Source organism: Echinops telfairi, unplaced genomic scaffold, assembly GCF_000313985.2.
Source record: "Echinops telfairi isolate 266 unplaced genomic scaffold, ASM31398v2 ScPeMD7_18;HRSCAF=68, whole genome shotgun sequence".
NCBI lineage: Eukaryota > Metazoa > Chordata > Mammalia > Afrosoricida > Tenrecidae > Echinops > Echinops telfairi.
In genome coordinates this window covers 96,915,314-96,941,559 of record NW_022103915.1, presented here as the reverse complement: position 1 = coordinate 96,941,559, position 26,246 = coordinate 96,915,314, and the positions used below count along the sequence as shown (strand labels likewise).

General features: G+C 44.1%; 1 protein-coding gene across 1 annotated transcript in view; it reads left to right on the top strand.

Annotated features, from left to right (window-relative positions):
* Nucleotides 1-26,246, top strand: part of GPR176 (G protein-coupled receptor 176) — a gene marked incomplete at its 5' end in the record, with an annotated part of 200,952 nt that overhangs the window by 169,760 nt on the left and 4,946 nt on the right. Inside the window, one exon of the mRNA XM_004712697.4 lies at nucleotides 18,527-18,779. Within this exon, the coding sequence (XP_004712754.2) occupies nucleotides 18,527-18,779 (253 nt within the window). The remainder of the gene's footprint in view (nucleotides 1-18,526; nucleotides 18,780-26,246) is intronic.

The window sequence follows — 26,246 nt, the reverse complement described above, 5'->3', positions numbered from 1 at the left end:
GAAAAAAAAAAAAAAAGAAAAGCCTGTAAATAGTTCAAGGTCTGTTTGTTGACCTTTAGGAGTGTTTTCCGGTTGAGTTTGATGGGGTGCCACGCCCTGGCCCTAAAGTCTATTTTTGGTACTCCCTCGGGAGTTCCTTGCTCTGCTCCCCTTGCTGTTCTGTTGCACGCCCTTAGTGTTTTGCCTCAGTGTGGTGGGGTCAGATTGGGCGCAATTCCTGCACTGTGTCTCTAGAGTTGTCCCCTGTAGAGCAATGGGTCAGTGAGGGATGTCGTGTCTCATAGTGAGGCGGCCATATGACCCTCTGTGCATTGGCTGCTCTGAGCAGCGATACCGTCCTCAAGGCTTGGTGGGCCAGGATGCGCTCCACTCTCTCTTCCTCCCCCTTCATTTTCTTCCGTGTGCTCTGATCAGACATGTCCCTCTCCCTGAGCTATAGATTCAGTGCTGTCCTCTGAAGTGAATTCTTCTGGGGGGAGGGGAGGCTGTCCACGTAGTTGGGATTGGGGCCGGCCCCTCGGACCTCTCTACTGGTTCCCTGCTTTGTGCTGGTATATTGCATTCACATCCTGGAGCACCGGGTTGAAGTCTGGTCCCTCTTTCCCTGCCTCCACAGGGTTTTCAGTGGCTGATTTCTCAGAAGTGGATTGCCAGGTCTTTCCTCTGAGGTGCCTCTAGAATGGTCTCAAATTTGTAACTGACCTTTTGGTTAGCAGCCAAGTACATTCACTTTGCATATATACTCACTTTGATTTCCTTACGTGTGGTAACATTAAAATGTGTTTGTTAATATTTATTAACCAATGTTCTGTTTTCAGCCATGGTATTTTGTGCTCAAACATTTATAAGAATAGTGTTAAGGGCAATACTAATGTAAATTGTGGTTTAATGAGCAGAAACAGATTTTACGTGTTATCTTATTTACTTCATCCACATTGAATCAGTGGCATTGATTGCATTGTGAAAGCTAGTAATTTATAAATCCACAAAGTAGAACATCGTTATCTCACAGGATAGACTATTCTTCCCTCTGCCTTTTGTTTTATAATGTGAAAATAAGAGGTCACATCTCCTCATTGATCTGAGTGCTTTAAGCAGGCTAACAGCATTTCATGCTGATTTTATTTTGAGCCAACAGGAAAATTACATGGTAAATAACGGAGTGTTATTCAAAGAATTTGAGGGGGGAAATGCAGGCATTGGAAACTGAGTATTCATGAGATGCTAAATGTTGGAAGAAGTCTCCCTCCGTTTATCTGAACTGTTGTGGTGTCACCATCATCAGGCACCCCGAGTTCCTAGAACATGACCCAAAGCAAGAAGACCTTTTGTTTCATTTTCAGCAGTGTGACTAATGAAGATTTACATGCAGGAAGCCTTGCTGGCCTTAAACAGTCAGTGGGGATATTCACAGCAAAATAGGGCTTGGCGTGAGGCAATAACTGATTATGTTGCTCTTGACTTTTCCCCTCCCCCCTCTGTCTCCATCCCATTACTGTGTGAGGGAAGGCAGACAGAAAGAGAGAGTCAGGATTTGTTGTTCTGCCCACCCACACCCCAAACCCATTGCCATTGCATTGATTCAGACTTAACAGTGATCCTATAGAACAGAGGAGAACTGCCTCTGTGGGTTTCTGAGACTATAAATCTTAACAGGAGCAGACTGCCTCATCTTTCTCTTCTGGAGCGGCAGGTGGGTTTGAACCACCAACTTTGTGGTTCAATCTGTGATGCCACCACGATTCCTTTACCACAGACAGGGACTCCCCAAATCATGTTATACTTGTGAAGCCCTTACATACGCTTACTGGTTTAGTGCTTGCTGCAGAGAAATGGTAGCCATGTTTTGGGTGTGGATGGAGCTTATCCCTATAAACCCACAGGGCAGTCCCACTCTGCCCGATGAAGTTGCTCTCAGTCAGAATTGACTTGATGGCAGGGAATCTTAAAAGATAATTGTTCCTTGTTACTAATGTACTAGTGTTCTTTTGTTTACTTTGACCCAGCCCTCCTTCCTGCAGACCATTTGTGGGCTCCTAGTGTTTTGTTAGTTGGTCTTGAAAGGTTATATGCTGTAGCTCATCCTTTTGATGTCTCTTGTATTCTACACTTGACCTTGCTGTAGCCTGCAGATCTGTCCTTCCTTCCTGTTTCTCCCCTACCTCCACCATCTGTCTCTGGCCACCACTAGCTCTCATCCCATTAGCTGTTCTGATTCTTCTAGTCCCAGTCCCTCACTCTACCATCACCCCACGGCTGCAGGGTTTCACCCAGCTTGCAGGGACAGGAGACCTAGCATGTGTGCTCCAGAGCACATATAACCTCCCCAGTCGTGTGAGGCTGGCGCAAAGTCTGTTAGAAGAAGAATTGGAATACCATTCCTTGCATATTGCTCTCCAGCCTCTCCCCTTTCTCCTGCCTCCCCTTCCAAACTCATCCATGGAGAAAGGAATTGGTTTTCCAACATTTAATTAGTGTAATTGGCAGATCGTGCCAGATTATAATGAATCAGAGATGCCCCTCACCTGCAACTTGTTAACATCAGTCATGTTGGGTCCCAGTGGATGGAGCAGACTCAAACTCACTTCCCTTTCATAGTCCTTTAATTATCTTACCCTCAGGGTTTTGGGAAGTATTTTCAACACAATTTCCCCCTTCAGATGTGTAATTATAGTTACTGGAACAGCGGGAATAGGAGAATAGAGTGTATGTTCACTAGACTAATTACAGTTTACATGATTTCCCCGTGTTGACAACATCCCTCCCATGCTGCTCTGATACTGGATGTTGGTACTGGGGACCTGGGAGCATGCAGCTTTCTGATTAGAGGCGGTCCCCATCAATGAAAGTGTCTACAAAGTTGAGGACACAGACAAAAATTCCGGTGAAGTTATATTAAGCTTCAGGCTTAAAGATATGTATTTGCATATCTTTATAGAGCAGCTCTTAAGTATAAAACTGACTGGTCTAATGAGGGTCAACAGAATTTTCAGATGAGGTTGTTCGCAGGGATTACAATCTTATATGCGAGGGGAGAACTAGAACCCTTTGAATCTACATGCAATGTGAATGATGGAGAAGATAGGAACCCCGCCTTCGGAGATCGCATGAACAATTTCCTGTAGGCCAAGACCTCTTACTGAGATGGCCCGTGTAGTAGATAGGGTAGCGAACTCCTTCTCCTCCAATAGACCAGGGGAGGCTTATTTGGGTATCTGTCCGACTGGGCATGTTTCCTCCTTCTCTCTGAAAGCCTGCTCTATGTATCTGTTGAGGAGGAAATGGCATATACAGCAAAACAACCTTTGTCTAGGCCTGAGCCTTCTCCATGGACATTAGTATGCTTAAGTTCATTGTTGTGGTCACTGTGTATTTTGAATGAATTCCAAACCATAAAGCTCATCTCCCATCACCATACTGGATACTATTTCATTTTGGTCTGTTAGGCTTCCAGTGGCTGGTTTTCAGAAGTAGACCACTAGGCCTTTCTTCCTAGAATGTCTTCATCTGGAAACTCCATGGACCGCACTGGTGTTTGACATGCTGGTGGGCATGGCTTCTGGTGGCATAGCTACATGGAAGCCCCCACAGCTGACAGCTGGGTGGAGGAAAGGGAACATATGGTTATTAAGGTGTCAATTCTGTCCCAGTTACATGGGACCCATGATCCTGAAACCCTGGCCATCACTGTCCACGGAACAATATGCCTTTCAGGGAGATTGATAGGCTTGATGTGAGAGACTGGAGAGCAAGGTGCCTTGTGAAGCCATGGACATTTTAAAGTTGGCGTACATGGAAAAGTTCATGTCACTGAAGGAACAGGGAGTAGACTTCCTGATTTCAGACTCGGACTCTTATTCAGACTCTTCTTCCCGTATGCATTTGTGTCTGTCCACGTGGCAGGAAGTGAGGAGCAGGCTCATTTCAGGGGCTTTCTGGCTTTAGGTAAGCATTGCGTTGCTACCTGAAGCTAAGGGGGAAATGAGGCCTTCTGCTCCCATAAAGACGTACAGCCTCAGAACCCTATCGAAGGCCCTTCGAAGTCTGAATCCACCCAGGGCTGTGAGCATGACTTCCAGGGGATTGCTGCAGAGATGGGGTATGCTTAGCAATAGCCACTGCAAGTATTATTATTTTCTAAAAATAAATACTTTATCATGTTTTAGGTGAAAGTTTACACAACAAATTTGGTTCCCGTTTGGCAATATAGAAATTGTCTTATGACTTTGTTACATTTCAGCCTTTTCGTGATTTCCATTCGGTTCTCACTCCATTATTCTAGCATCCCCGCATTGCCTTATCGTCTCATCTTTGCTTTGGGGTAAATATTAACTATTTGGTCTCACAGAGTTACTTAAAGGAGCACAGTGCTCACAGTAATAATGTTTATTTGTAAGCCAGCCTCTCTTTCTCGGATGAACCTCCACCAGTGACCTCCAGGAGTGGCCTCAGTCCCATGTGCCTTTCTTTTTTTCCTGTTGAGAATAACGCCACAGTGAATATGGGTGTGCATGAGTCTATTTGTGTTACCATCGGATGTCTAGAAGTGGGTCACTGGATCAGAAAGTATTTCCATTTCTAGCTTTTTGAGGAGGCGCCATCACCTTTTCCATAGTGGTGGTACCATTTCATCATCCCATCCACAGCGCACAAGAGTTTTAATCTCCCCATAACCTCATAGCATGTGTTGTCTTCTGTTTGTTTTGGATCAGTGCTGTTTTGCTAGGTGTGAGATTGTAATTTTTATATCTTTTGGATTGGCATCTCTTCAATGGCTAATGATCACAAGCAGCTTTTCATGTATGTGGTAACTGCCCAAATATCCTCCTTGGTGATGACTCTGCTTGCGTCATTTGCCCCTGTTGTCAAAATATGAATGCATTTGTTGTAGACTCACTGCACTGAAAGTGAGTGGGAGAGACCGTTCTTGGCATCCTTCTTTATTGCAAAAAGGGGCGCACCGCAAAAGGATGTCTTGTTACCATTTTGCCTCTCTGAATCTCACTTCAAACAAATATTCTATACAGCAATTGCCCAGGGTTAAACTAGTAACCCACTGCCATTCCACTGATTCAGACTCACAGCAACTTAGATGGATACATTTCACAAAAGAATTTCCAGTTGGTGTAATCACTTAAAATTCATCATGAATTTAATAAACATGCTGCATAGCTTTTCTTGTTAGCTCAACTCCTGTTTAATTTGAACTTCCTGTATCATTTCGGAAAAACTTCTGAAGTCATATTATAGCTAGACTAACAAAATTTTCTCATCCTAATAGTGATCAGCTTAAATAGAGTAGACAGGTATTAGAAAGTTTAATCGAAGGCTACAGCAAATTGACACTTCATTAACGAGAAAGGACCTTGTGTTTTTATAGTGGGAGAAAGAGCAAATTGCATTGAAAACCAGCAGGGACAGCCTCTATCTTCAAGCAGACTCCGCCCCCCCCCCCCCCCCCCCCCCCGTTGATGGCGTTAATTCTAATACCAGTAGCAAAATAACTACTGGTCACCTAGCCTGTGTTGTCTCTCGGTAGCTGGGCTATTTGACTGCATATATTAGAGAGAGGCAGAGAGAGTTAAATCAGAATAATTTAGAATGACTTGAGCTTTCTCTGAGATTTATGAACTTTGGAGCTCAATTGTTCATTACTGGTGACCCCCACCTTCACAGAGCTAACTGGTATCTATTAAACCCCCAAGAGCTTTCCAATGGTGATTATGATATTTTCCTATTTTGATTAAAGTTTTTAATAGTTGATCTTGTGAGCCTAAATTGGCAAGGGTGCGTAGGGGTTCCCCACTGGGAAGGTGGTCCTACCACTGTTCATTACTGTTGATTCGATGCTGATCCGTAGTGAATCTGTAGGACAGGGTAGAACTGCCCCTCTGGGTTTCTGAGACTGTAAGTCTTTACAAGAGTAGAAAGCCCAGTCTTTCTCCTAGAAGATGGTAGATAATAATGAATGTTCTAAAAGTTAATTGTTTAAAAAATTAAAGCAAATAACATAATAATACAAAGTCATTTTTGTGTTATTTAGTTTCATTATTATTAATATTTAGTTTTTGTTTTTTTATTATAAATATCCTTGGTCAGATCAAAAGCAAAAATAAGCCAAACTGACTGCTATTGAGTCAATATCAACTCATAGCAACCCCATGGGATGGGGTAGAACTGCTCTTGTGAGTTTCTGAGATGAACTCTTTATGGGAGTGGAAAGCCCGTCTTTCTCTCCAGGAGCTGTTGGTGGTTCAAACTGTTGTCTTTGCCCTTAACAAACAGTCCAGTGCATAACTACGACACCACCGGGCAGATGTAGTTTGAAAACTTTCCATAATGATGTAAATAATCTCTTGGTAGTTTCAAACTTTTTAGCTAATTGAATTTAAAACACTTTGTGTAGTCATCATTACTTTTGGAATTTTTCCTTTTTATTGATGCCAATTGATTCTCTTTAAAATCTTCTTGATGCTTTGCAGCGTGTAAATCACTCCGGTGCTTTGTTCTGGTGTGTCATGTTTGTCTGCGGTTGGAAGATGACTGCAGGGTGTTTTGAGTGGTTTCAGGTAGATTCAGTGGATTCTAGGATTGCGAAGAGATTTGGAGAAGAGATGTCCTTGATCTGAGAGCACTCATGTGGGCTGCAAGCTGGCTGCTTCAGGAAGGAGCAGACTGTGTCCCAGCTGCTGCCTTCTCTGCTGGAGAGACAAGGCCCGAGTGACGTCATGGAAAACAAGCCACAGCAACGAGAAAGATGACAAGCTGTGTGTTTCACAGGCTTGTGGAGAGGACATTGAGTTTGCCACAGCTCCTATGTAAAAATTATAGCAATGCATTCTATACATTTATAATACATGGCATATCTAAAAATAGTTGATTATATATGTAAATTTATATATTTTTATAAGGTTAAATAAGAAACTAAACCCACTGCTTATGAGTTGACTCTAATTTTTGATAGTTTTATTGACATAACTCACTTATCATACAATTCAATAGTTCAATCAAATGAAGAAGGGTTGTCCAATCATCACCGCAATCAATTTTAGAACATTTTTTCCTTGTACTCATATTTGTTGGTTTTCAATTTCTCCCCAACCTCTCCTGTCATGCCCCTAGGAAATTATTAACTCTATTTCTATAGATTTACCTATCCTGGAATTCCTATACAGAAAAATATACAAACCAAAGACCCCAAACAAAACCAAAAAACCCTCAAACAACAATGACAAAATAAAAGAGTAAAATCTCAATTGAATAGAAAGCAGAAAATATTAAAAATTGGAACAAATTTAAAATGGGTCAAAAGGAAGTTCAAATATAAGGTGCTATATTTAACCTAACTAAACATTCAACCTAAATTTGACCTAACTACATCTTCATAATGCACTCCGTAATGCTCTCTGCCTGATAGCAAGACTGTTCGCATCCCTGGACTGTGGTCAGAGGGATTCACCAGAGGCTTCATCCGTATGGAGCCCCTGCAAATGAATTTTGGGCTTCCGCTGTCAGTAGCTCTCTGCAAACCAGGTGTTCAGCATTTAAGCTCCAGTACCATTTCTTCTTTTGGATTTGTATTTTATTCTTTACAACCCTTGGCTTACACAGGCTGGCCTGCTTTTTCCATGTGGTCTTGCTGACACCTCACTTAGATGGTTGATTGTTTGCAGCCAAGCTTTTAGGGGCCCAGATGCAGGTCTTTGTGATAGCTGGGCACCCTCTCGTTTCTTCATTCCATTTTGCTACAGCACCCATATCTTCAGTGATCTCTTCGTGAGGGTGAGGAAAGCCAATTCTAATTTATATTAACCCTAGATGGGGTTTCTGAAGCTATGAATCTTTATTGGAGTAGACAGCCTCATGTCTCCCAACTCAGATCTTGTGGTTTGCAGTCAAACACTTACCCTGATGTCAAGGCTACTTTTCTTCTAAAGTTAGTGGGGAAGAAGTGGAAGTGTTTTATAAAATTCCAACCCTACATGTGAAGTGGTATAATCTTACTTGAAACCAAACTATGAACGTCTGGTTAACTTAGAAAACCCCAACCAATCCCACTGCTGTTGAGTTACAGCAACTCTGTAGGGAAGACTCAGACTGCCTCCTTCAGCCCAAAGCTGAAATCCAGAAGCCAACTGCTACCCTGTTTCTCCGAAAGTAAGACATACCCCCAAATAAGACCCATTTACAGTTTTGCCTCTCGCTGAAATATAAAGCATCCCCCCCAAAATAAGCACCCCCCCAAGCTACCGTAACTCTGGTCCGAAGTAGCGGGGCGCCACCACACAGCTCACTGTTGGCCGCAGTGCATCTGGAGCAGACAGGAAGTGCGATGTCTCTTTTAATAAAACAAAAAATGTGTACCATATTTTTCTTCATGGAAAAATAAGGCATCCCCTGAAAATAAGACCTAGCGCATCTTTGGGAGCAAAAATTAATATGACACTGTCTTATTTTGGGGGAAACGGTACATCTTTCTCCTGCAGAGAGGCAGTTGACCACTTAACCAGGGTGCCACCAGGACTCCTGGGCGAACAGAGCAACCATTAAATATTTTAAAGGATATATAAACAATAAGCCAATCATGGATATAAAATAGAATAATTAAAAAATGAATTCAAAGGCAGGAAGGCCAGATGAAAAAGGAACAGAACAGCGAGGACAAGTGGGAAACCTGATACATTTTAATCATGAATTACATTGAATGTAAATGATAGAAAGCCAAACCGTTGGAAGGCGGATTTTCAGATTGGTTAAGAAAGCAAGAGCTGTCTGTAAGAAGCCGAAAGAACCAGAACCCACTGTCATCTAAGTGACGCCACCTGTTCCCTAGCGTTTCTGAGAGGGTACATCTTAACCTCATCTGTTTCCCCCAGAGTGGCTGGTGAGTTTGAATTGCTGACCTTTGGCATAGCAGTCCAGTGTGAAAGCCACTACGCCACCAAGGCCCCTGGTCCATCAGAAAGCGGCTCTAAATGGAAAGACCCAAGGAGGCCTGGAGTAATCCTAACGGCTACCAATTCTGTTGGAGGAATGAAATAAAAAAGCATCTCCTAATGTCGTCTTCACACAATCGAAGAAAACTTTACAGCTGCAAACTGAAGCTGCAAGGAATGAAAAATCTCCTCCTATACAGAGCAGTTGTTAGTTCGTTTTTTGTTTTATGACGATATTAATACTTTCTTAATTTGTTTAGACGAGCCTCCTGCATCCCATGGTGGTTGCGGACTGGGAAGATTCCTTTGCTTGTCTAACCCTTCTTGATTTGGATGCACTTTGCCCCGCCCCCTTCCCCCTCCACAGTGCCCTCCCCCACTCACATCAGAGTTTGTCCTCTTAATGGTTTTCCTTGTAACTTCACATCTTATCAGTTTGCATTTTCTCCTTTCAAGCTAGTTTTTTAGAAGGTTCTGAGTGGTTGGTTTTATGAAAGCATCATTGGTGGTCTTTTTACTATTCTAAGTCTCTGCGGGAAGCAGGCAACTTTTAAAGGGAAGCACATCTGAATTGATGAGGTTTCACAGGCCCACTGTTCTCTCCACTTTCCCACTTTGCTCACATGTCTCCTTAGCACACCCAAGATGTTGTCGAAAACGTAACTCCTGTAAACCAGGTGAGAAGCTTTTCAGAGGCCACCTTCATAGGACACCCTTTTTGGCTGAGTAGCTCCTGATACCTGTGACGTGCTAAATACAAATCGTAGTTCATTCCTATCATATGTCTCTTTTCTCTCTTATCAGTGACCCTTGGACTATTCATGATGGTGTACCAAAGAACTCTTTCTTTGTATTTTGGATTAGGAGAGCAGCAGAGGTAAAGCAGCCTCGGGAAAAGTAGGGCTGTGTCTGTATTCATTGTGCCCACCTCGCTGGTGCGGTGTTGTCATGGAATCCAGCAAGTTGAATGAAATATGCCAAAGCCAAACCATTTCCATGGAGTGGATTTCAACTGCAGCATGTGCACACAGAGGGAGAATGGGTATAGATCTCAAGTCATTGCCAAAGGGGATTAGGGGATTCAAAAATTATCTCTTGTTATTTAAAAAAATCTAATTATTAGTTTATTTTTAGCAATTTCACCGAAACAATTTGCAGAGCATACTTTTCAATAGTTCAGCCACGTTCATAAGAGTTGGGCAGCCATCACCCCCATCAATTCCAGGACTTTTTTTCCTCTTGTACTCGTTTTGTGAGCTCCCCATTTCTTGCTAGTTTCACTTGTCATGTCCATTCGAATCGATTGATCCAGTTGTTGTCTCTTTAGGTTTATCAAATCTGGGTTTCAGATGCAGAAAACGATTCAAAATCAAGACAGAATACAAACAAATGGCCCAGCAACGATGGCATAATGAAACAATAAAAAATCTCAGTCCATAACTAAGAAAAGATTAAAAACTGGTGCCTGACCTCCAGATTTTTGGATTCACCAATTCTCTCAACACTGTGAGCCAGCAGCCTACTTCCTCGACTGAAGATTTATGGTTTGTTAGTCCACATGAGCCAGGAAAACTGACTGCCTGGCCCATGGATTTTAGGACTTGCCAGCATCCACAATTACATGAGCCATTTTCTTGAGATAAATCGCTATCAATATATTTATATGTGAAGTTCACTGGTTTTGTTCCTCGGGAGGAACCCCGCCTAAGACACCCACTTCCCCGACTTTGAGGAGGCAGAGGGGCGTATAGGCGAGTAGAGTATGAACGTCATTCATGGTGGACATTTGCTTTAAATTCCAAGGAAAATGACTGTAGACGAGGGACCCCTGACCCATAACCTCCTCCCGCCTTTGTGATGGACTGTCTTATTCCATTACCCAAGAGTTCTTCACATCGTAACTTCCCCTACATTTCAGTGATGAGAGAAAAAGAAAATACATTCTAGCCAGGAAGGGTTGTGTTTGTGGGAAGTGACTCAGTAGTCCGGCGGTGCTCCCAGTTTTTGACAAGATGCTGTGATGTGAGTGTTCTCTTCAAGGGGCCATTGCATCATTTGAAGGTGACGAGTTCAAGCCCTGTGTGTAAAATGAAAGTGAGGAAAGATTCTGCAGCCTGACTCTCATCTCTGCTTTAAAGGCTAGGAAAAAAGGTCCCAAATACATCATTCCTGTTTGCCCTATCACATTGGTGACCTGGCAGTTTGATGAGGCCTGGGGTGGAGGTAGCAGAGAAGCAATCCTGACATGAATTGAATAAGTGTGTGTGTACAAATATTTCTAGAAATGCAATGCCAGTCTAAGCTCGGCAAGTCAGTCTCCATGCCTAAGCTTAGTGACTGTTCTTCCTACCTTGTCTGTAAGAGGCAGTTGGTCCTCACTTTTCATGGATTTGGTATTTGTGAATTTGCCTACTTGCTAAAAGCTCTTTCTAATCCCCAAACCAACACTTGCGATGCACCCATGGTTGGCCAGGGATATGTGCCGAGTGGCTGGCAAACAAACAAACAATGTATGTTTCCAAATGCACTTGTTCTCAGGTGCGGTCCAGCAATGTGTACCATCCTCCTTTCTTATTTCAGTAAGAAACGATAAACAAGTGTCCTTTTAGTGGTATACTTAGTACCACACTTTTATGCTTTTTGTTGATGGTTTCCCTGTTTGATGGTTCCCCTGTTGATGGTTCCCAGGGCTGAAGTGCTGTCTAGGGCTCCTAAGCTCAAGAAGGCCTTGGTGTGCTGTATGGGGAAATAGAAGTTCAATTAAGCTTAGGTCAGGCGTGAGTGCAAGTGCTCTTGGCAATAAGATAGTGCTAATAAATCCACAACATTTATTAAATAAGGTGTCTTTATTTTATTTTTTTAAAATAAGGTGTCTTTAAACAGAAGCACACATGGAACAAGCGCCTGTGTGGATCTGTGGAGAACAATGTGAGCAGAGGCCTGCTGACTGTCGGGGCAGAAGTCTGTGTCTTACAGGAAGCAGTGTGTCTGAACTTTTGTTCTGGGTGCTCACTTCTGAATGGAGGCTCCTGGTCCCATCCGTGTGCACCTCACTTAGTGTGTCTGGGATGATAAGGCAACTGCTGACTTAGACTGTCCTCACATAGCAGATACTCTATTACAGGGGTTATCTTATTTTAGGGACTTCCTGTTGTTCATCCCTTTGTTTTACAGATTCACTTATCCACGCATTGTATCAAGGGCCTAGTCGCCTGACTCTGTGCCAGAATTGAACTAGGCAGTGAGATGGAAATGGGGAACAGGACTGGCATGGGCTTTGTCCTCATGAAGTGGGGGGAGACCAGTAAGCAAATTAAAAATCTTTATAAGAAATATGAGGGACACAGCAAGACACTATGATGGAGAAGCATGGGGGTGGGAAGAATAGTGAATATTTAAAATAAAAAAGATGGTTACAGATAGTCTCTTCAGGGAGGCAGCATTGAAACCAAGATCAGCATTAAAAGTAACCAGATGTTTGAAGCGCATCCTGTCCACACATCTGTTTGTTTTAATCCTGGTCTTAGTTTCTGTGCCGTTTCCCAAGAGATTATCTGTAACCATCTTTTTCATTTTAAATATTCACTATCTTTCTTAGCCCAGCCTTACCAGGAATGATCTTCTTCAAGGACCGATCCCTCCTGAGAGCATGTCCACAGCACGGGAGCTAAAGTCTCATTAGTTTCACTTCTAAGGGGCATTCTGGTTATACATATTCCAAGACAGATTTGCTCATTCTCCTGCCAGTCTCTTTTCCTTGCCAACACCCTAGGTCAAATGAGTCAGTACTGCTCCAGTCTCCCTAGAGCGTAGAGGTGATTGAAAACATCACGACTTGGGTCAGGCCACCTCTGTCCTCAAAGTGGCTTCTTTCACGAGGTCTTTGGCAGCGTATTTTCCCAACGCAGCCTGTCATTTAATTTTTGATTGCCGTTTCCATGCACACTGATTATGGACACAAATTAAATGAAATCTTTGACAACTTCACTCTTTTCTCCATTTATCACGATGCTGTTTGTTGTAAATGTTTCAAGTCATCTCATGGTCCCAAGCAAGGTCATCTGCATATTACAAGTCATTAGTCAGGTTTCCTCCAATCCTGATGCTACCTTCTTTTCCGTATAGTCCAGCTTTGGGATTCTTTGTTCAGTGCCCAGATTAAGCATGGTGAAAGGATGCAACCTAGATGCACATCTTTCCGGATTTTACACCTTTCAGTATCCCTCCTTCCCCCGTTTCTTTGTAAACAACTGCCTCTATGTGGGATTCCTATTCTTTTCAATGCTCACATAGTTTGTGAGGATACATACAGTTGAATGACTTTGCATTGTTAATAAAACACAAATAAACATCTTTCTGGTATGCTTTGCTTTCAGCCAAGATCTGTCTGAAGGAAGTCAAGAATGATATCTCTCATATCATGTCCTCTTCTGCATCTACCTTGAATTTTTGGCAGCTCCCTGTTGATGTAGTTCTGCAGACAACTTTGAATTATCTTACAAAAGCTGTATTAGCATGATATTGCAAATCATACTTCATGATATTGTTTTATAATTTCAACAGTCTGTTGGATTATTCTTCTTTGGGATGGGTATAAATTGGGTCTCTTGGAGTTGCCTAGAGAGCTAACTGCTAGATTTCATGACACAATTGAGTAAGTGCCGCACGTGCTGCATCACTTTGTTGAAATAACCAGTTGGGATGCTGTCACTTCCTGGAGCCTTGCTTTCTGCCAATGCCTGCAGTGCAACTCGGGTGTCGTCCTTCAACTCCGTCAAGTCGTCATTGTAGGCCGCCTCTTGAAATCGCTGAATGTCGACCCTTTTTTTTTCACACAGCGACTCTGGGTATCCCTTACATCTTCTTTAGATGTTTCCTGCATGGTTCCGTATTTGCCCATACAGTCCTTCAGTGTTGCCATTAGAAATGTGGAGGTTTTCTTAAGTGCTCTCAGCCTGAGAAATTATGTGTGTTCTTTCTTTTTAGTTTTCTAACTTCAGGTCTTTCACTGTAATGCTTTGTCACTTCTAGCTGCTCTTGGAAACAGTCCATTTCTTTCTTTTATTTAAAATCATTATATTGGGAACTCGCACAACTCTTATCACAATCCATCCATCCATCCATCCATCCATCCATCCATCCATCCATCCATCCATGTGTCAAGCACATTTGTACATTTGTTGCCATCGACATTCTCAAAACAGTTGCTTACTACTTGAGCCCTTGATATCAGCTCCTCAATTCCCCCCTCCCTCCCTGCTCCCCCTTCCCTCATGAACCCTTGATAACTTATAAATGATTATTATTTTGTCATATCTTACACTGTCTGATGTCTCCCTTCACCCACTTTTCTGTTGTCCATCCCCTAGGGACGAGGTTATTGGTTCCCCCTCTCTACCCCACCTTTCCGCCACCCTCCTGGTATCGCCACTCTCTGCACTGGTCTGGGAGGGATCATCTGTCCTGGATTCCCTGTGTTTCCAGTTCCTATCTGGACCAGTGCACATCCTCTGGTCTAGCATATTTGTAAGGTAGAATTGGGATCATGATAGTGGGGGCGGGAAGCATTTAAGAACTAGGGGAAAGTTGTATGTTTCATCGTTGCTACACTCCACCCTGACTGGCTCATCTCCTCCCCGTGACTCTTCTGTAAGGGGGTGTCCAGTTGCCTACAGATGGGCTTTGGCTCTCCACTCTGCACTCACCCTCATTTACAATGATAGGATTTTGGGGGTAACAGTCCATTTCAGAGTCTCTTCTGACACCTACCTTGGTCATTTCTTTTCTGTCTTGTAAACGACCTTTTTGTTTGTTCATGTATAACATCCTTGAGGCCATCCCTCAATCCCTCTGTCTTTGGTCATCAGGGTTCAGTGCTCAAATCTACTCTCAGGATGGCCTCTAAATTCAGGGGGGATACACTCAAGGTTATATTTTGGCTCTGGTGAACTGGTTTTCGCTTTCTTCAGCATCAACCTGAACTGGTGTATGTGTGATCAGTTCCATCATACCATACACTGAAGATCTCGTACAAAAAGATCTCGTCAGCCCGTGGCCTTGTCTTTGCTGATGAGTCTGCTTTCCTGTCGCCCTCCCAGTAGAGGTGGTCAATCCGATGGCTGCGGATTCCATTTTACTGGGTCTGTGCATAGTTTGCCATGTATGTTGTTGAAAATTAGTATTTGCCACGAATAAGTTGCTGCTCTTGCAAAATTTGATCAAGTGCTCTTCAGTGTCATTGCTATCACCAAGGTCATATTTCCCAGCCATCTGTTGATAGAATTCTTCAGTGTCTTCATCATTGGTGTGTGAAAAATAGTCATATACCTAGTTTTGCTTGTAGCTATATGGCTATTATCCTGTCACTGACACCATTGTACTTCAAGATAGATCTTGAGATGTTTTGTTTGATGCCAAATTTGATCTCCTTCCTCTTCGATTTGCTTTTGCCGTCATCGTAAACCACATGATTGTTCGATCCAGAGGGGCCAATGCAAGGCTATTCAGCTGACTAAAGCCTAGGAGCTTGATCATGATGTGTCCCATTTGAATTTTGACGACTTTCAATTTTTCTAGATTTATTCTTCTTGTACTCCACATGGTGATGATTAATGGGTGTTTATAGTGGTTTCTTCTCATTTTGCATTATGCTATGTCAACAAATGAAGGTCCTGAAAGCTTTGCTTCATCTACATCAGAGTTTCCTAGTGTGGGCAATACGGGGTGACCCCGGGGATTGGGAGCTGTACAAGCAGATACCTATACTTTGTCCTGGGCTATGAGCGTTAGTACAGACATTTTTAAATACGGGGGTAGAGGGGGTGGCACTGAATGATTGTTTGTTTTGTTCTTTCTGAAAAGGGAGCTGTAGGCCAAAGATGGTTGGAAACCTATGATTTACAGTACGATTAAAGCCTACTCGACTTCGATAAGGCAGCACTTCTTTCGGCGCTTTTTTGAGTGCCTTTCCATCTAAGGGGTTCATCTTTTGGCACTACATGAAACTAAATCAAACAGCTTGCTGCTGTTAATAGTTTTCAGTGGCTAAATTTTCAGGCGTAGTTAGCCTTCTTCTTCCTAGTCTGTCTTGGTCAGGAAGCGCTGCTGAAACCTGTCCACGCTGGGTGACCCTCCTGGTATTTGAAATACCAGCGTCATAGCTTCCAGCATCGCAGCAACAGGCAAGCTCGCAAGTACAACAGCCTGGCACGTGAGTGGAGGGAAAGATATGCTCGCCAGGATACAAATCTTGTCTTGAGGCAAGAGTCATCTTGACGTACTTGGAGCCCAGAAAGAAGGCCAGAGTGGCTAGTGCCAGGAAGCCAGGGGAAGAGAGGTGTGTGTTTCATCAGGTGAGGGTTAGATCATGGGGTCCCTTGTGAGCTATAGTAAGCCGTAATGGACTTAGATTTAGAGTGCGTGGGAAATGAAAAATGGACTTCAGCATAGGAATCTGCAGTTGAGACGAGAAGCCTATTTGGGACAGGGATATGAGAGCTAGTACCATATTGGTGGAATGCCTTGGGAGTGAGTAATCTAAGGCAGGGAAAATTTGTGGAGAGAAAATACAGATGGGCCTAGTAAAGGACTCAGAGGAGGGGTGGGAGGAGTGGGAGGGCGTAAGAGGAAGAGCACGCTCATGGAAGCCACTAAAGCCGCATGGTCAAATCGAAGCAGTCAGTGTGTCATCGTTGCTAGACCAGCACTGTCCAGTGCAATAGCCTCTAACTGCATGTGACTTTTGAGCACGTGAAACAGGACTCCTCCAAACTGAGATGGCTTCTAATCATAAAATCAAATGCACACAAGACTTTGAAGAGCTAGTGCAAGAGTGAATGTAAAATAGCTCCTGAATATCTTTTTATTAAGTGTTACATGTTGGTATGATCCTACTAGCATATATCGGATTACGTACATAGAATATGTTATCAAAATTTTATCTGTTTTGTTTTACTTTGTAAAAATAGGGTTACTGGAAAAACTTAGATAAACGTCCATGACTTGCATTGTATTTCTATTGCCTTGTTTGCCACCGTGGATGTCGTTAGCAACTTTGATAAGAGTGAACGCTGTGTGAACTAATAGCTAGTCAATTATTTAAGGAGTGTGGGAGACCCATCATCAAACAGTAGGCTGCTAAGCTGAAAGGCTAGGAGTCTGAACCCACTCAGTGTCTCTGGAGGAGAAAGACCTGGTGATTTGTTCCTGCAGATTCCGCCCAATCGTGGTGTTAGAGCTCACATTGTGAACACCCAGTTTGCAGAAGGCTGCAGATAACACCCGTTTGCAGGGTCCCCCATGTCGATTAAGGCTCTGGTGAATCCCCGCTGCCTATGACACAGAGAGGGGAAGGCCTTGCTACCAGACAGAATACCTTGCCGGGTCGATTACTGCAATTACAGTTGGGCCAAAATACCACACCTTGTCAGTTTTTTGTCCCAAGGTTTAACTGCTCCAGTTTTTAATATTTTCTGGCTTTGTTTTTGATTGAGGTTTTTCTTCGGTTCATTTTGTCATTGTGTTGGGCCATTTGTTTGTATTCTGTCTTGATTTCTTGTATATGAAACCCAGATTAGGTAAGCCTGTCAATACAACACTTGAATCAGTAGATTCAAAGGGGCGTGACAGGGGTGGGAAATGGAGTTAACAACAAACAGTGAGTACAGGAAGAAGCAAGGTCCTGGAATTGGTTGTGGTGATGGTTGTCCAACTCTTTAAAAAAAAAAAAAAAAGAAATTATTTTATTGGGGGCTTTTTCAGCTCTTAGGACAATCCATACATTAATTGTGTCAAGCACATTTGTACATATGTTGCCATCTTCATTTTCTTTTCTTTTTTCAAAGCTATGTATTTGTATTTTTTCTTAATCATTTTATTAGGGGCTCATACAACTTTTATCGCAATCCATACACACATCAATTGTGTAAAGCACATTTGTACATTCATTGCCCTCATCATCCATCTTCATTTTCAAAACATTTTCTTTCTGCTTGAACCCTTGGTATCAGCTCCTCTTTTTTCCCTCCCCCCTCCTCCCGCCCCTGTGAACCCTTGATAAACTATAAATTATTATTGTTTTCATGGTCGCACAACTGTTAAGAATGTGATTGAACTACTGAAGTGTATGATATGTAAATTGTATGCCAGTGAAATTGTTAAAAATAGACAAATTAATTTAAAAAAAAGATTCTTTCCAAAAACTGAAACTAAGCCCAGCGTTGTGGTGTAATTCTGACTCATAGCCCATCTGCTCTGTCGCATTGGGTTGCTACCAGGAAAAAATCAACTTGACAATGCCCCAAAACAGCCAATTGAATTGTCTAAGATTATAGTGTTATGTATAAAATGCAATGAGAAGGTTCCCCACTAAGTCCTCTAGATTCTTTCATGTATACATAAGTGATGAAATACTTTCATATAAATTGATGATATATAGTTATTTGTAAGCATTTAAATAAGATCCTTAGAAATCGACTCTCTGAGGTAGTTTTTAGAGATTTTTTTTTAAGACAGCAGTTTTTTTCTTTCTTTCCCTCTTGTCTCCTTTCATTTTATTAAAAATACTCTTATCTTTCTTTATCTCTGGCCAGGAAACTTCATGGTGTTATGGTCAACTTGCCGCACAACCGTGTTCAAATCTGTCACCAACAGGTTCATTAAAAACCTGGCCTGCTCGGGCATTTGTGCCAACCTGGCGTGCGTGCCCTTTGACATCATCCTCAGCAGCAGCCCGCACTGTTGCTGGTGGGTCTACACTCTGGTCTTCTGCAAGGTTGTCAAGTTTCTGCACAAAGTCTTCTGTTCTGTGACTATCCTCAGCTTCCCTGCCATTGCTTTGGACAGGTAAGACCAAGAAGCCCGAGGCTCTGCCTCTCTCTTTTCTTTTTTTCATAAAGGTGTACACACATTAATAAGCTAGCTTCACGAATGAGCGGTCAGTGTTCTACATAGTTTTCCAGTCAGCTTGTGGTCAACAGAAAGAGAATGAATGGCCGCAACAGATGCTTCACAAAAGACAGGTTGATAAAACAGAGACGCCAGAAGACAGGACCACCACAAACACTGGGGAAGGGGTGGGGGCCGACCTCGCGAGGCTGCTACTCGATCCTGGTGCCATTTCAGCGTGGTTGGAATTAGTGGCAATCTGTAGTAGACCGCTCATGTGACGTGGTGACTCTGCAATTAGGGCTCGTAGAGGGAGGAGGGACACATTTCTGGGAGAACGAGGGAAGGATCGTGATTAACGACTCAGCTGTCCACTGGGAGTTGGCCAGATAACACCTGAACTCACGGGGAGAAGGATTTCCGCGGTCTCCCATTGTGATGGTTCTTTCCCCTGACTGAGTTGCCTCTAACTCATGGAGACCTTATGTGAAACAGGTAAAGCACTGCCCGGTCCTATGTCGTCCTCACACGCATTATTGTTTTTGGACCCCTTGTAACAGTCACTGGGCCAGCCCATCTCGTCGAGGTTCTTTCTCTTTTTGGCTCACCATCCGCTCTACCAAGCACGAAGTCCTCCTGGAGGGCTGGAGACCAGGTCTCCTCAGCCTGGACTCTGAAGAGCTTTCTGGCTCTGCGTCTTCTGAGCAGACGTCTTCGTTCCCTCGGCAGTCCGTAGTGCATTTCAGGGTTCCTCCTTCTGCAATCGCACTTCACTCATCAAAGTGATATTGCTTCAACACTTTAAAGAGAGGTCTTTTGCAGCAGGTTTGCCAGTGCTGCTTCCAAGGACATCGATGGTTGATCCAAGGGGAAGGAAATCCTTAACAACTTCAGTGTCTCCCCATCTGTCTGTTTGTCCTCTTGTGGGGGTGTGTGGGTATCGCTGTGATGCTGGAAGCTTTGTCACTGGTATCTCGAATACTAGTAGGGTTACTTAGGGTGGCCAGGTTAGAGTGGCGCTTCCAGACTTAGACAGGCTAGGAGAACGTCCCGGGTTCTGAAAATTAGCCAATGGAAACCTTATGGACATACATTATTATGTGGTACACGTAGCATATAAATACCTGCACATTTTATATTATTGTATATTATGTAGTATTATGTGAAAGAGTCAAAGTGGCACAGTGAGTTCAGTGCTGAGCTGTGAGCTAAAAGGGCCGGCAGTTAGGACCCTTTGGCTGCTCTGTGGGAGAAAATATGGCAGTCTGCTTTCTCAGGCCTGCTGCTATGAGGCAGAATCAGTTAGATGGCAATGGCATTACTATGTAAAAAGATGTCTGTAGTGTTATGTATTACAATACATAGTGCATACACACATTGTACATTCATGTATCTTTATAAAGAACACAGTAGTCCACAGCTTTTGGTCTTTCTCCCGTTGTCACTTTTACTACAGGAATACAGTCTAGATGATGATGCCTTTTAGAGACTAGAATTCAGGAAGCAAACAAGAGCTGAAAACCGTTTCCTGCCCTCGGAGTACTTTTGATTTTAAGGTTTGTAGCGGGCAAGCATCACTTATTCTGACGTTTTAACCCTCTTTTACAATTTAACTACATTTCAGGTGTATTTGGGCTTTGTAAACGCCTTGTCCACTGAAACATTGCTTACCACTCCAGTGAGCAATGAGGGTATTGATTGGAGCTGTTGCCGCCTCTCAGGCTGGGAACCCTGGTTTCCTCGGTTGGAGCCCTGGCTGCTCAGTGTTGTCTGCTGGAGGGCCATGAGTCACGTAAAACCTCCAAGAGCTCCCCAACCATGTTCCTACGAGTGGCCTCAGGAGCCACATGCCTGACTGTGAGGTCTGTCAGTACTGCTCTAGCTGAGTGGCTTTAGTAAAGTTTCTGAACCTTTCTGGACCTCAGATTCTTCAGTTAGAAAAGATGAATTATTCATGACCCATGGTCTGTTTGTTGTTGTTGTTCAAGACTGGACAGTCAGCTCTTAATTCATACCGACTGTGTCAGTCTGGGTACTTTAGAGAAACAAATCCAGAAAAACTCATGTATAAAAGAGAGCTTTATATAAGGGTTAAGTGCACATCAAGAAGACATCCCAATCCAGTGCTGCTCAAACCCACAAGTCCAACATTACCCATATGTCCAACACCAATCCACAAAGTCCTCCTCCATCTCACAAAATAGACGCAATGATGCTGACTGCAGGAGGAAAGCCGAATCAGTGAACGTGTAAACATCTCAGCGCTGGCAGGGGTCTCCACACAGCTGCTCCAGCACGCAGGGCTGCATCGGGTAGGTCCATGTGGCTTCTCCTCGGGGTTGTCTTGCAGGAAGTCAGCCTGGCCAGCTGAAGCAGGGAACTGGCCAAGGCATCAGCACCCTGGTCTGACCGTCAGAAAGCAAGAGACCCAAGAACTCGAAAGGCGAGGCTCACCGAGCCATTTATCTCTCCGCCCTTCAATTAACCCCACCTGTGTTTATCGGCCAGGTTGGCACAATAACTAACTGCCTCACCGACTTTAGGAGCTTTGTTGTTAGGTGACATCAGGTCAGTTTCCACTCAGGAGGAGGCCGTGTGTTGCCGAGGAGAGCTGCGTCATGGGTTTATCGTGACTAATCTGAAGAGCGTGTCTGAAGGAGAACGAGGTGTCAACACTGAGGAAAACTCCCTCACAACCTGCCATCTGCAGATGACAGACCTGGCTTGCTGAAAGTGAAGAGGATTTGAAGCGCTTGCCGATGAAGACCCAAGTCTTCAGCTTATCGTACAGATTACACGTAAACATAAAGAAAAAAAAAATCTCACACAACTGTTCCAGGAAGCAACACTGATAAACGGAGAAAAGATTGAAGTTGTCAAGGATTTCATTTACTTGAATATACCATCCACACTCACAGAAGCTGCAGTCAAGAACTCAAACAACATGTTGCAGTGGGGTACCTGCTGCCCAGGATCTCAGTAAAGTCCTGAAGAGCCAAGATACTGAGTGCGCATATGCCAAGCCCTAGTGTTTTCAAGTGCTTTATATGCACTTGAAAGCTGTCCAGTGAACCAGGAAGGCTAGGGAATTGACTGCCTTGAATTTGGGTGTTAGTGCAGAATATTGACACACCCCGGAGTGCCAGCAAAGTGAACAAATCAGTCTGGGAAGAAGTATAGAAGAAGGCTCTTTCAAGGAGATGGGGTGACATGGTTTCTACCACAGTGGGCTCACATGTCGCCATGGTGGTGAGGATGGTGGAGGGCCCCGTCGTGTTTCCTTCTGTTGTAGGCGGGGTTGCTCGGACTTGGAACAAGTTCAATGGCACCAAGCAGCCCTCTGAGGGGCCTTTGTGTCCATGGTACTCCTGGGCGGTGGGGGGCCGTGGGTTTTGAACCAATAATCTTTAGGTTAGCAGTGGAGGTAAAGACGTTTGTACCACCTCGAGACCTTGGAAAATTGGATAGGTAGAACAAACCTTTGCCTCTTTTCCTCAGATGGATATGTTCTTCCTAGACACTAGATACCTGCAGTCAGTTTGTCATCCAGTCTTGCTAGGAGGCACACTAACCCACTGTGTACGCCGTCAGTGCATCAGTGAGGACGGCTGACATGCAGCAGATGCAGCCACTTGCTATATCGTGAATATCCAGACTTCAATGGGCAGGACTAGAAGACCTTTCTGAAATGTAGGCTTTGATCATGAATTTTCATTAAAAAAAGAAAAAAGAAAAAGATATGTGGGCTATCCAAATCACTTGAGCAAGGTAATTGTGGGCCAAGAGATGCCGATTTGCCTTTTTAATAATGACTTTGTCTATGTCTTCAGTTGTTCCACAAGAGGCCTTTGAAGGCCTGTAAGTGCGGCTGCACAGGGCCAGAAAACCTAACCTTTCTTCAAGGTTACATCACAGTGGGTTTTCTGACCCATTTGGTGTTAGACCATTGTGTACTCGTGGTGTTGCCCTTTGACTGCCTGTTACATCACCTACTCCGATGAGAGCTTCAGGCTTTGATTTTACACTGTGAATGTTTCTTTCCTGGGGGGTGGGGGTGGAATGGAATAGATATCATAAAAGTCACCCCTGTGACACACAGTGTGGTGAGTGCTAGTGTATGGGCAGAGCTGTGCAGCCATCACCGCAATCGAATTTTAAGACGGTCCCGTCACCCTGCAGTAACCCTGCTCCCCTCCCCTCCTGTAGCCATCCCCTATCTACCTGCAGACACCCCGCGCATCGAGCAGCACTGCTCCCCGGGGTTTTCCCGGGTCTGGTCTTTCAGAAGCAGCGAGCCAGGCCCCTCTGACTGGGTTTAAACCACTAAGCTTTAGGATAGCAGCGGAACACGTCACTGTTTCTGCCACCCCCAACACCGATCCTCACCTCTAGCCCTGGATAACTACTAGTCTACTGACTGTCTCCAGACATTTGCCTCTTTTTGACTTTTCATATAAATGGTTTCATACAGTATGTGTCCTTTCGTACCTGGCCCTTTCACCGAGCATAATGTGTTTGTGGTTTATCCATATGTTGTAACATGTACCAGTGTTTAGCTGCTTAAAAAAAAAGTAAAATAATATTCCATTGTACGGGTAGATCATACTTTGCGGCTCTGTTTATGAGGTGATGGACATTTCATTTTTGCCCACGTTGGGGCTCCTGTGAATTATGCTGCTATGAATCCTGAAAGTCTGTTAATGGGATTCAACCAGAATGGGAACACATTATTCCGAACACTTTGCTGTTGTACCTGGAAACAAAATGATCATCTCTGTGGGGTTATTTCTGGACCCTTTATTCTCAGACAATATGCAAAAATTAAAAACTTTATTTTCAGTCCATCAGAAAAACAACTCTGTTTTCTCCATCACTGAAAAAAAAAAAAAAGTAAACAAATCCTTTTAATAGAAAAACCAGACTGGTAAATTCCCACTTATTCAGAGATGCAGTTACTTGCAGTTATATGCCCATGAAGAAGAAGGAAAGAGAGTCTCTTGGTAGTCTTCTTCCTCGGGCGGCTTCCTGTGATACGCATCTCATGGCACCGGGCTGTCAGTTCATTGAGAGGCTGCCTACGCGCCCTACAGCATCTTCTGGAGGTGGACACAGTAATAACGTGGCGACTTGCAGTGAGCCTGCTGCATGGTTGCGCTCTGTTTCTCAGTATGAAACAGAACCCGAAATCCATGCCAGCCTGAGTGTGTTATGCAGCAGTGAGCAGAGGGATTCCTAGGCATGCGCTGATGTGCGGGTGCAGAGGCCCCTCCCCCCTCCCCCCCACCTGTATTGATACAGTGGGTCTTAGACAAGTCCATCGCCAGGAAAAAGGATTGTTTTTGAGGGTGTGTTAGTCTGGGTGGACTAGAGAAACAAATCCAGGGAGACTCATATGTGTATAACAAAGAGCTTTATATACAAGAGCAACTGTACATTAAGAAAACATCCCAGCCCAGTCCAGAATCAAGTTCATAAGCCCAATATTACCCCATATGTCTGATGCCAATCTAATAAGTCCTCTTCACACTCACAAAACACATGCTATGACGCTGAATGCAGGAAGATCACAGGCCAGTGAGTGCAGAGTCTTGTGGATCCGGTGGTGGTAGAAGCATCTCAGCTACAGGGGTCTCCATGTGGGTCTTCCACTTCCCAGGGCACGGGGTCTGTCAGCGTAGTGCCATGTGACTTGTCAGTGCAGCATCTCTTAGAGAGTGAGTGTTGTCAGTAGAGAGTCTCCAAGGGAGTGAGCAGAGAGAGAGTCTGTCTCCTGCCTCCAAGGAGGAAATACAGGAGTTCCCAGAATGCTCAGGAGTCGGCCATGCCCACACAGAGGCCTCATTGGCTGTGATCCGATTGACAGACTAGACTCCACCCCTTCACTCTTAATCCTATAAAGTCCCCAGATCACACCAGATTATGTAACTACCACAGAGGGCATGCATAACTTCTCTGTCTCTCTTTTCTCCCCTCCCAGAGAGAGATCTAGAACACACTGCACCATGCCCCTTCCCTCCCCAATCTTCCACGGTCACTGTTGTAATTGCATAGTTCCTCTCCGCCGGGAACACCCTCCCCCAGCCTGTCCTCTGCCAAACTCACCACCTTGACACCTGCCCCTGATGTTTTCCCAGCAGCTTGACGGGCTCCCCTGCATTTCCCTGCTTTGTGCTGATCTCCAGGAGAGCCACCGTCTCCTTGTTTATGATGGTTTGCTTGCTCACCCTGGGGCTCAGAGAACTTCCTGTGCATCTTTACCCCTGGCCAGTTACACGACTTGGCTTCAGATGCCCTTTCCGCCATCACAGTTGTTAGCAAGTCTTCCTTTTTTATCTCTTCCCAGAGACCCTCTGAGATGACTTGTTTTCAAATGCAGGTGAATGTCTTAAATCAAAGAATGTTTCTCTGAGGGTAAAAACCTGGTGGTGCAGTAGTGAAACGCTCATCTACTAACCAAAGGTTCTGTGGTTCAAACCCAACGGTGCCTGTGAGCAAGAAAGACGTGCTGGTCTGCTTTCCTAAAAGGGGCAGCTCTGGAAACCCTATGGAGCCCAACGGGGTCACTGCTGACTGCGCGGCAGTGGGTTTTTGTTTTGTTTTGTTTTGTGCTGACCTGGCTTCATGAGCGAAGAAATGCAAAAATAGAGTTGGAAAGTCCATTCCAGCCTTTGCTGACTGAAGACCCCGGGGTTGAGCTAATGTGAAGACACTCACTCTTGTCTCAGTTGGCTAGTGGCAGCCCTCTCCTAGCAGATGCAGTTCTCGGGGCTGAAGAAGAATCACTCAGCTCCCCGAAATCCCTGATGACATTGAAGCAAGGTGCCTTTGGGATTCTGGTAAGGGAGTTACAGAATAAATTGAGGAGAAGCTTGAAATATTTGAACAAAAATCGAATTGGGTAAGCATTTTAGACCTACTAATGCCTCTTAGCAGGACTGAGTGATGATCACGCAACTAGGCCTCTTGAGCAGGCCTGCGCTTTGTCAGCCAGGCTGATTTTGTGGAAGGGCCGCGGAAGAGTCCGTCCCTCAAGATGACGCCGAGTGAAATGAGTCAGTCACCACAGAACAACTGTGAGCTGAGGTCAGCATTGCGAAAAGTCAAGAAAAGGTTTTCACTCTAAAGGAAACATACTTTGATGTTTAGGGAAAGGGAAGGAGGGTACAGTGAGGGAAAAGCCACAGGCTGGAGGGGGGACAGGGTAGAGGAGGAAGCACTATACAAAAAGAAGGGCGTCGACAAAATGGTGGAGGCAGAGAAGACACTGGGAGGTTTGCGAGAGTTAAAGACAATAGAGACCAATAGCGTTACTGACACGATCTTTATTTTTTAACATTTTATTAGGGGCTCATACAACTGTTATCGCAATCCATACACACATCAATTGTGTAAAGCGCATTTGTACATCGTTTCTCAAAACATTTT